Source organism: Panthera pardus, unplaced genomic scaffold (assembly GCF_024362965.1).
Source record: "Panthera pardus isolate Hobbes unplaced genomic scaffold, ASM2436296v1 HiC_scaffold_13, whole genome shotgun sequence".
NCBI classification, from domain to species: Eukaryota; Metazoa; Chordata; class Mammalia; order Carnivora; family Felidae; genus Panthera; species Panthera pardus.
This window is the reverse complement of record NW_026526688.1, coordinates 40,090,654-40,102,609: the sequence shown is the minus strand read 5'-3', so window position 1 is coordinate 40,102,609 and position 11,956 is coordinate 40,090,654. Positions and strand designations below refer to the sequence as shown.

General features: G+C 38.2%; 1 protein-coding gene across 1 annotated transcript in view; it reads left to right on the top strand.

The window, feature by feature from the left end:
- Nucleotides 1-1,293: 1,293 nt before the first annotated feature.
- FNTA (farnesyltransferase, CAAX box, alpha) overlaps nucleotides 1,294-11,956 on the top strand; it is a 38,857-nt gene continuing 28,194 nt past the window's right edge. Inside the window, exons 1-2 of the mRNA XM_019440633.2 lie at nucleotides 1,294-1,534; nucleotides 3,663-3,748. Of these exons, the coding sequence (XP_019296178.1) occupies nucleotides 1,329-1,534; nucleotides 3,663-3,748 (292 nt within the window). The 5' untranslated portion in view covers nucleotides 1,294-1,328. The remainder of the gene's footprint in view (nucleotides 1,535-3,662; nucleotides 3,749-11,956) is intronic.

Here is an 11,956-nt window from a genome sequence, read left to right as displayed (position 1 = left end):
ACCAATTCCTTCCCCTCATTAACAGGACTTCAGTGATATTAGCATCCCTGCTGAGCCGAGAACACACTAAGCATGTACTCCCTATCTGCTCTACGTGGCATGCATTTTCCTGTTTCAGGCCTTTGCTCAAATGGGCTCCAGAAAAAATCTAGAGGGTGAAAAATAATTTTCCCTCTACTGTTCTGAGTCCTGGTTGTGAACCCTGCAATAAAAGATTAACAAGAGAAAAACAGATTTATTAACATGTATGCCTCACGTATACATGGAGGATATTTAGAAAAAATTAGTAATTCACTGAGGTTGCTTAGAATTCAGGCTTAAATATCATCTTAATAGGGAAAGGGAAGTGGGAATGTAGGCGTCTCAGGGAAGAATGATTTTTAGGAAAGATGAATGAGCCCTTAGAAGAGTAGATGGGATATGATATTTTGACAAAATTCGTCTGGATATGGTCTCCACTTCTACTCTGGAAACCCCAGTGTTGGGGTTTATGACAACAGAGGGTTTTTTTAGATTTGTCTTTAGGCAAATAAAGGGAGCTCAGAGAAAGCTTCTGACTGCATTTGCTGTTTTTCAAGTGCCTACAGCTCAGAAATAATTAGTATACCAAAGCAGCAGATTTTGAAGTGGCATGTCCTGAATACCTACATATTTTAGGGTGGTATATTGTTACCGTTCATTACAATGTAAACTTCATGACTACAGAGACTTTATTTACTGCTGTGAAAAAGCCACATAATAGTAAACAGTTGTTCAATGAATGTTTACCTTTTCTATATCATATACACAGTACCTGTATAATTAAGATTTTAATTTCGAAAGACAAAAAACCCTGTATTACTTAAATTCTTCGATATCAACACTTAACATTCAAAAGAAAAAAAATGTGCACAAGAAACATGAAGCTTAATAGGGAGCACTGGAGGCCAGTTACCGAGATATGGGTGAGAGGTGTTGGGTTTTCAGCTGCCCTTATCCACTGCTTCTAAAATACTCTGTCCAAAACAAGAGAGAACCACCTCCCATACGAAGGGGAGCTAACAAAACCAACACCTTCCTAAGTATCAACTACAAGCATTCAGAAAGGCCTACAGACAGGATGACGTGTGTTTCTGGTGTCCCTCCAAACAGTGCAGTTGCCTCACTTGTGGCCAAGTGCCCATCTCAGACCTCCAGGGCTGGAGCGCAACCCGGGTCTCTCTGGTCCGCATCTCTATGGTTGGGAAGCGAGAAAGCCGGAAGTGGGCCGCCGGTGGGGGAAGGGAGCGAGGGGCGGGGCCGCGAGGGGCGGGGCCGCTGCCACCACCTCCGCTGCGGACCGAAACGAGATGGCGGCCACTGAGGGGGTCGGGGAGGCTGCGCGGGGCAGCGCGTCCGGTCAGCCGGAGCCGCCGCCGCCCCAGCCGCACCCTCCGCCGCCCCAGCAGCAGCAGCCCCAGGAAGAAGCTATGGCGGCTGAGTCCGGAGAAGCGGTGGCGTCCCCTATGGACGACGGGTTCCTGAGCCTGGACTCGCCCACCTATGTCCTGTACAGGTAACGCCCACAGCAGGGCCGCCGCGGCGGAGGCCCTTCCCTTGAAGGCGTGTGCTCAACCCGGCCGGCGGTTCCGGGTAGGCTCCTCTGGCCTCAGCGTGTCCGGCCGAAGTTTCCGCCGCTTCCCTGGCCGGCCGGCCGGCCGGGGTAGGGGGGCGCGCTCAGCGGGATCGGGGCCCGCTCGCGGCCCTCGCGCTCTTTTCGGGGTTGCTTTTTCCCGGAGTCAACGTTGTCACCTAGAGACAGAGGGGAGACCAGAGAGCAAACAGCGTAGAAACTGCAACACACTGGACAACACTCTTTCTTAGGCTGTTTGGGTGTGATTTAGGAATTCAAGAAATATCCCGCTCTCTTGCATGCTCCCACAACGCTAGCCTGATAATCTGAGTACGGAAGGGTTTGAGTGCTGTTTAATAGCCGGGCAGGAAATAATTATTTAAATATAAATAAGGTCCGGATTTGCTCACTTTAAAAACAAGGTGTAAGGGCTTCCCAGAAGTTTGCACTGTTAAAGTGGAGACAGCTAGTGTAAGGTCTTGAAGGTCTGGGACATTTTCATTCAACATTTTCTTTAATATTTTAGCGCCTACCATCAGGCACCGAGTTTAGGCTATAAAACTGAAAAGGTATTTGTTCTTAAGTTGTGTAATACATCCCTACATCACCTCCTACATAATACAAGAGGTGTGCAGTAGCCAGTATAGGGTACTTTGTAACTTTCTTGCTTTTTCTCCCCAGTCTCATCCCTGTCAGTTCTTTGCTTTCTGGTAATGCCAGTTCCCTAGTTGCAATGAACTTGCAAAGACAATGGAGAAATCCTTGTGACTTATTTTTCTTTTGTCTTGTTTTTTTTCTTATGCAGTTCTAGGTAAACCCATTAGATAGCTTATTTGCCTTGGTTTTATGAATGAGTGAAAGTCACTATCCAGATTTTGTTATTGGAGTTTTACTCATTTAATTTGGCTGTGGTAGCCCCATAATCCTCACACCTCCTCTCTGAATTGTAAAATATTCAGCTGCTTCACTTGGCTGTGTCTGATTTTTCAGTGACTAAATGATAGCCTTACCTTTCTCGTGCCACTCCCCCAGTCTCTAGGTCTCACTTCACAACTTCAAGATTGAGTAGATGCCACAGAATCTTTGCTGCCAGTAGCTGATCAGTATAGAGAAGTAAAAGATGAGTGGAAGGAAAAGAATATAAGTAAAAGAGTGGTTAAGACAAGTTTGGGCAGTTTGTACAGAAATATCTATAGGCACCCTTTGGTGCCGCTAAAATGTTCTTTCAGCATTTATAATGAGAAGTAGGTTTCAGTGAATGCTTACTGTATGTATTACTATATATATATATATATATATATATTAGTATATATATGTAATATATTTACTAGCCATGTGCTTACTGTTAAACACATTTAAGTGCTTAACGTGTTATCTCATTTAGTCCTCCAAACAGTCTTCTAAGGCTGGGTAGTGATAGCATCTCCATTTTATCAGTGAAGAAACTGAGGCCCAGAGAGATTAAGTAAGTTTCTCAAGGTCACACAGCTGGTAAGTGGTAGAGCCTACATTCTAAATCAGACAGTTGTCAGGTTCCAGAGCCTGCTCTGTAAAGACCAACTGGACCCCCTCGCAGTATACAGTAAACTAATAGTATTTACTTTGATTTTAAAATGTGAGTTCCTAGCAAATTGTTATTCAATGTTTATAAATGCTGACTAACTGCAAAAAGTCTCATTAAACCAATGAATTGAATTGATTTCTAGGGTAAAACTACTGTGTACCTACTGCAAAAAAACATGTTTTTCCACTTCTATAAAAACTTTAAATTTGGGAACTATTGTTTGAAAAACATGTTTTTCCACTTCTATAAAAACTTTAAATTTGGGAACTATTGTTTGATTAATTTCAGTGACAGATTTTCGTTTTTCTTTATGTTACTTTAAAAGTTTAATATGTAAAGCAAAATGGCAAAACTTGGTAATGAAGAATCCAACCACAATTACATTAATGTATTTATAATTGACTAATATGGATGCAAGTGTAATTGTTGCTATTGTTAAAAACACCAGAGTTGTTCTTTCTTCTTATGTGTTTGAATACAATCACTGAAAAAATATATTTATTTCAGGGACAGAGCAGAATGGGCTGATATAGATCCAGTGCCGCAGAATGATGGCCCCAATCCAGTGGTCCAGATCATTTATAGTGAAAAATGTAAGTTTATTTTTATTAGGAAAAAGTCTATAAGTCAAACTTAGTAGCAGAGTTGAAATTGACAACTATATGGCTAGGTAGATGACAGGTTTTTGTCTAATAAAGATTTAAATGACTTAAGCTAATACTGTTTTTTATAATTCATTTTCATGGTTAAAACTTTCATTTTGTCCAAAGAATGGACATATCCTAAGTATAAATAATGAATAATACATTATAATATGTAATAGCTACAATATGGTTATGCTTTTCATTTACTGTGTAATCTGCACACAGGATACAGCATAAATGAGTTATTGTTTTATGTAGAATAAACTTAGGTTGCTGAAACTTGCGCATTTTGAAATATATTTCAGCAGTGAAGTGCTAGGCTCAGTTGGAATACATTTACTGACATTAAAATGAGTGGATTATTTTCTTTGACAAAGTATCATTCTTTCATAATGAATGTGAATGAAAATGCTTTGTAAATTGAAGGTCATGCAAATGTTAATTGTTAGTTGTTCTTCTAAGAAAGGATAGATGAATAAAATGGAATGCTAGTTTTGTATTTTTGTGTGCGTGTATAATTCTGATTTAAATTAGTTCTGCCCCCCACCCCAAACCTCATATCTTTTCTGTGTGCGTATATATGTACATGTTTCAGTTAAAGCTCTGTTATCCAAGATCATTCCTTTTTTAGGAAAAGCATTTATTGTACTTTTCTGATTATGAAGTAATGCCAAGAAATGTTTGAAAAGCAAGAATAATGGTCTGAAGGTTTGACCTATCAAATATGAAAATGTAGTACTAAAAATAACGTGTGGAACTAGTGCAGAAATAAATAGATTTGGTAAGAAATCTAAAAATAGATAAGCATAGATGGGAACTTAATATTTGATAAAAAGAACATCTTGTAACTGCATGAAAAGATGGGTTAATCAGATTGGTTTTGCAGCAGTTGTCTATGCATTTGGATATAAGCAAAATTATATCCTTGTTTCATGTCTTATGTGGAAATAAATTACAGATGAATTAAACTTCTAAAACAAGACTAAACATACTAGGAGCAAACAAAAGAATAATCTTTTGTTCTTTTGGTGAAGAAGGTATTATTAGGCAAGATGTAAAACTCAGAATTGAGGAAAAGATCAGAAGATGTAACTGCATAAATGCAAAACTTTCACATGATGAAGAGAGATGATACAAAGATAGAATTCGTGAGAAGAGATCTGTGAAGAAATGTTAACCTCACTAGTAATCAGAGAAGTGAAAACCACAACTTTTCAGATTCATGAGGTCACTAACAAAGATGTTGGAAAAATAAACTGATACAATCATACATTTCTCATTATGTTAAAAATTATTTAATAAAACCGTTTTTTGCAGGCTGAAAAAATTAACGTTTAAAATTCTTACATATATCATGATTAGAAACTACAAAGGAAAAGATAGAGAAATATGAGTTGTCAGTCAAAAATTGATAGGTATATATATCAAAATTTAAAATCTGTACAAGTGAAGACACCCTGAATAAGTTAAAAGGGAAACAGCAGTATGGGAAAAGATACAACATATGAAACAGAATTGATATTCAGAACTTTGTAAGGAATTCTTACAAAAGGTTAAGGAAATAGGCAACCTAATAAAAAAATAGACAAAGGGTATATGAACTGGTAGTTTACAGAAGAGAAAATTTCGTTGGCTTTGAATTTTTTTTTTTTTTAATGTTTTTACTTAATTTTGAGACAGAGAGAGACAGAGCAGGAGAGAGGCAGACACAGAATCCGAAGCAGGCTCCAGGCTCTGAGCTGTCAGCACAGAGCCCAATGCAGGGCTTGAACTCACAGACTGTGAGATCATTACCTGAGCTGACGTCAGACGCTTAACCAACTGAGCCACCCAGGCGCCCAAATTCCATTGGCTTTTAAAGAGGAGGAAAAGTCCATTATCATTAGGAATGGAAGATACACAAAATAAAATGGGCATGTTATTTCCCGAACACACATTAAAAGGCAAAAATTAAAACTATTTTATGATATCAGGTATTAGGACACGAATGGATACATATATTTCAGATGATAATTTTCATGTTTAGCCATTTTGGGGTTTGGTTTGTCTAGTAAAACTGGAAAATGCTCATATCATAACCTTGAAATAATGCTTCTAATGATACATTCTGGGTACACTCTGACATATGACATCAGAAGATGTACTAGGAGGTTAAGAACACAAACATTAGAGACAGAACAACTGGTTTAAAAAAAAATTCTTTTTTTTTTTTTTTTTTTTTTTGTTAGAGAGAGAGGGTACAAGTGAGCCAGGGCAGAGGGCAGAGAGAGTGAGGGGGAGAGAGAGAGAGAGAGTCGCACTAGGGGCAGAGGTGGGGGTGGGAAAAGAGAGAGGGAAGGAGCTCACGGCAGGGGGCGGGGGGGGGGGAGGTGCTCATGTTCACCAGAGGCATAGCAGAAGCGCATCAGAAGCAGGGCTTGTAAGCTCACCTGAAGTGGGACTCAAACTCGCTAACTGTGAGATTATGACCTGAGCTGAAGTCAGATGCTTAACTGACTGAGCCACCCAGATGCCCAAACTGGTTTAAATTCTAACTTCATCAATTTATTGGCTCTATAACTTTGGACAAATTATTTAACCTCTCTTTACCATTATTTCCTCCTAGGTAAAATGAGGATAATAATAACTGCAGTTGACTCTTGAATACATGAGAGTTAGGGGAGCTGACCCCCCCAACTCAGTTGAAAATCCACATATAACTTTGGACTCCTCAGAAGCCTAGCCTACTGTTGCTGGCAGTCTTTCTTTAATAACATAAATAGTCGACTAACACATATTTTGTATGTTAAATGTATTATATACTGTATTCTTACAATAGATTATGCTAGAGAAAAAATGTTATTAAGAAAATCATAAAGAGGGATGCCTAGCTGGCTCAGTCTGTAGAGTATGTGACTCTTGATCTAGGGGTCATGAGTTCAAGCTTCATGTAGGGGTATAGTTTACTTAAAAAAGAATTCATAAAAGAAAATGCAGTACTGTATTTATTGAAAAAGTCTGTGTATAAGTGGACCTGTGCTGTCCAAACCCATGTCGTTTATTGAGTAAGTTATACACATAAAATAATAAAACCTCTCTGGCTCAGAGTAAGTACTATATGGTTTATTTAAATCTGTAACATTTTTTGAGAAAGCATAATCTTGGAAGCCACTTATATATGTGTGTTTTGGAAAGTGGATAAATAAAATGTATCATTGTCATACAGTTGAGTACTAGATAACCATTAACAGGATCTAGATTATTTATAACATGGACAGATCTCAGAAACAGTGTTGAGTGAAAAAAGCCACGTATGTTTTAGAAGCTTTGGATAGGACATTATATTAAGTGTGTAATTTTTATTTTATATTTTTTAATGTTTATTTTTGAGATACAGAGTGCCATTGGGGGAGGGGCAGAGAGAGAAGGAGACAGAGGATCCAAAGTGGGCTCTGTGCTGACAGTAGCAAACCTGATGTGGGTTTAAACTCACAAACTGTGAGATCATGACCTGAGCTCAACTACCTGAACCGTCCAGGTGCCCCTTAAATGTGTAATTTTTAGTTTAGAGAATACTTTAATATTGAAAACTACAGGAAAAAAAATCTAATGAATATAAAATTCTATTTATATAACCCCAGATTCATTTATAAGCCTATCGGTTTGGCATATATAGTTGTAAGGCTGAATATTCTATTTCTACTTGTAGAATTCTGCCCCCCAAAAAGGCATTCATATGTAAATTATGCCATGGCCTTTGTATGGAATGAATAGTGGACAAAGAGTGTTGTAGATGTGTATATGGAAGAACATATAATTGAGGAGGAGAATGGCAAAATGAAAAGCAGTGTGAATATTAATATAACAATTTCATTAAAAATAAGTAACTGGGGTGCCTGGCTGGCTTAGTCTATAGAGCATTGACTCTTGACGGGGTCATGAGTTCAAGACCCATGTTGGTCATAAAGATTACTTAATTAAAAAGAAGAATTAAAAAAAACAACTATGTTTATATGCTTAGAAAAATGTCTGGTAACTACCAGTACCCTTGAAAGAAATCCAGTGCATTGGAGAGTGGCATTGAAGTGGGGGAAACTTCATGTACTTTTATATTGTTTACAATGTTTGCATGGAATATGTATTTCTTTCTAGTTAGAAATGTTTTTTAAAGTAAAACGTGCTCATTGTAGAAAATTTTGAGTATTAAAAATCAAAAGAAGAGTCTCATCATCAAGAAATAACTACTGTTGGGTCGCCTGGGTGGCTCAGTTGATTAAGCGTCCGAGTTCAGCCCAGGTCATGATCTCCTCTGTGGGTTCAAGCCCTGTGTTGGGCTCTGTGCTGACAGCTCAGAGCCTGGGTCCTGCTTCGGATTCTGTATCTCCCTTTCTCTCTGCCCCTCCCCACTCACTCTCTCTCTCTCTCTCTCTCTCTCTCTCTCTCAAAAATAAACATTAAAAAAAAAAAACAAACCAGAAAGAAAGAACCACTGTTGAGCTCTCAGTTGGTTAAGCATCCGACTCTTGATTTCAGCACAGGTCATTATCTCACGGTTTGTGAGTTCGAGCCCTGCATCAGGCTCTGCACTGGTGGAGCAGAGCCTGCTTGGGATTCTCTCTCTCTGCCCCTCCCCCATGCACTCTGTTTCTTTTTCTGTTTCTAGAATAAGTGAATAAACTTCAAAACAAAGCAAAACACTGTTACCCTCAACAAAGTAGGTTTAGAGGGAACATACCTGAACATAATAAAGCCCATATATGAAAAACCCATACCTAGTATCATCCTCAATGTGGAAAAACAGGGCTTTTCCTGTATGGTCAAGAACAAAACAGGAATGTCCACTCACCACTTCTATTCAACATGGTACTGGAAGTCCTAGCGACAGACAACAAAAAGAAATAAAAGGCATCCACATTGGTAGGGAAGAAGTAAAACTTCCACTATATGTGGATGCCATGATACTATATACAGAAAACCTGATCATCAAAAAACTGTTAGAACTGATAAACAAATTCAGCAAAGTCACAGGATACAAAATCGATGTACAGAAATTGCATTACAATACACCAGTGATGAAGCTGCAGAAAGAGAAATTAAGGAATCATTCCCATTTACAATTGCACCAAAAACAATAAGATACCTAGGAATAGACATAACCAAAGAGGTGAAAGACCTGTACTCTGAAAAACTATAGAACACTGATGAAAGAAATTGAAGATGACACAAAGAAATGGAAAGACATTCCATGGATTGGAAGAACAAATATTGTTAAAATGTCTGTTCTTCCCAAATACCCAAAACAATCTATATATTTAATGTAATCCCTATCAAAATGCCAACAGCATTTTTCACAGAGCTAAAATAATCCTAAAGTGTGTATGGAACAACAAAAGATGCCAAATAGCCAAAGCAGTCATGAAAAAGAAAAGCAAACCTGGAGGCGTCACAATTCCATACTTCAAGTTCTATTACAAAGCTGTTGTAATCAAAATAGTATGGTACTGGCACAACAGTAGACACACAGATTGGGGCACCTGTGTGGCTCAGTCAGGTAAACGTCTGACTCTTGATCTCAACTCAGGTCTTGATCTCAGGGTGGTGAGTTCAAGCCCTGTGTTGGCTCCGTCCTTGACATGCAGCCTACTTAAAAAAAAAACAACAGACACACAGATCAGTGGAACAGAATAGAAAACTCAGAAATGAATCTGCAGTTATATGGTCAATTAATCTTCAACAAAGCAGGAAAGAATATCCAATGGGAAAAAGACTTGTCTCTTCAACAAATGGTGGGAAAACTGGACAGCTACATGAGAAAGAATGAAATGACTACTTTCTTACACCCTTCACAAAAATAAATTCAGAATGAATTATAGACCTACATGTGAGACCTGAAACCATAAAAATCCTAGAACATAGGCAATAACTTCTTTGACATTGGCTGTAGCAACTTGTTTTTAGATGTCTCCTGAGGCAAGGGAAACAAAGGCAAAAATAAACTATTAGGACTTCATCAAAATCCAAAGCTTCTGCACAGTGAAGGAAACAATAAAATTAAAAGGGAACCTATGGAATGGGAGGAAATATTTGCAAATGACATGTCTGATACAGGGTTAGTATCCAAAATATATAAATAACTAAACCAAAAAAGTGAATAATCCATTAAAAAATGGACAGAAGACGAGTAGAGATTTTTTCAAAGAAGACAAACAAATGGCCAACAGACACATGAAAAGATAATATCACTTATCAGGGAAATGCAAATCAAAACTATAATGAGATATCACCTCACAATAGAATGGCTAAAATCAACACAAGAAACAGCAGGTGTTGGCGAGGATGGGGAGCAAGTGGAACCTTCTTGCACTGTTGATGGGAATGCAAACCAGTACAGCTACTCTGGAAAACAGCATGGAAGTTCCTCAGAAAATTAAAAATAGAATCACCCTACAGTCCAGTGCTCATACTACTAGGTATTTATCCAGAGAATACAAAATACTAATCATAGGGTTACATGCATCCTGATGTCTGTCACAGCATTATTTACAATAGTCAAATTGTGGAAGCAGCCCAAGTGCCCATCAATCGATGAGTGGATAAAGAAGATGTGGTAAAGGGCACCTGGGTGGCTCAGTCAGTTAAGCATCCGACTTTGGCTCAGGTCATGATTTCAGTTTAGGAGTTCGCGCCCCACCTTGGGCTTTGCGCTGATAGTGCAGAGCCTGCTTTGGATTCTCTTTCTCCCTCTCTCTCTGTCCCTTCCCTGCTCATGCTCTCTCAGAAATAAACATTAAAAAGAATAAATTAAAGAAAAAGATGTAAATATACACAACAGAATATTACTGAGCCACATTTGCAATGACATGGATGGAGCTAGAGAGTATTATGCTAAGCAAACTAAGTCAGAGAAAGATACCATATGATTTCAGTCAGAATTGGTATTTAAGAAACAAATGAGCAAAGGAAAAAAAGAAAAAGGCAAACCAAGAAACAGACTCTTAACTGTAGAAAACAAACTGACAGTTTACCAGAGGGGAGGTGGGTAAAGGGATAGGTTAAGTAGGTGATGGGGATTAAGGAGTGCACTTGTGATGAGTACTAGCTGATGTCTGGAAGTATTGAGTCATCATATTGTACACCTGAAATTAATATTATATGGTGTGTTAACTAACTGGAATTTAAAAACTTAAATAGACATTTTAAAAAAAGAACCACCGTTAATATTTGGTATATAGCCTTGTACTCATCTGTGAATGTTTCTGCAAAATTGGTTTCATATTGCATATATGTGCATGTGTGTATGTTTTATATGTGTAGATATGTGTGTACATAAAATAATGTATATATGCATTGTATATAGAGTTAATGTGTTATAAGCATTTTGTTATAACTTGAAAATTATTTGGGAGCTTGGTTCTTAGTGCATAATATTTCATAGTTATTTGCCACTTATGTTTCTAAATTTTATTCTGGTATGATTTAATTTCAACCTTTTAAGGATAGTGTTTAGGGGCACCTAGGTGGCTCAGTCAGTTAAGCGTCTGCCTTCAGCTCAGGTCATGGTCTTGTGGTCTGTGGGTTCGAGCCCCGCGTCGGGCTCTGTGCTGACAGCTCAGAGCCTGGAGCCTGTTTCAGATTCTGTGTCTCCCTCTCTCTCTGACCCTCCCCTGTTCATGCTCTGTCTCTGTCTCAAAAATAAATAAACGTTAAAAAAAAAGATTTAAAAAAAAAAAGGATAATGTTTAGAAGTAGGTAACCTTTTTATGTCTCAGAATTTTTTTTTCAATATTTATTTATTTTGAGAGAGAGAGCACAATCAGGGGAGAGGCAGAGAGAGGAAGAAGAGAGAGAATCCCAAGCAGGGTCCACACCAACCGCCAGTGCAGAGCCCGATGCAGCACTTGAACCCTTGTGAACTGTGAGATCTGACCTGAGCCAAAACCAAGAGTCGGATGCTTAACCAACACAGCCACCCAGGCACCCCATGTCTCAGAATTTGTAAAGAGCTGTAATTGTTTAATATACATATATAGTATGTATTTAATATATATATGTATATTGTAATTGTTTAATATATATATTTAAATGTTTATTATTTAAAAAAAATTTTTTTTAAGTTTATTTACTTTTGAGAGAGTGAGACAGAGCACGAGTGGGGAAGGAGCCAAAAGAGAGAGGGAG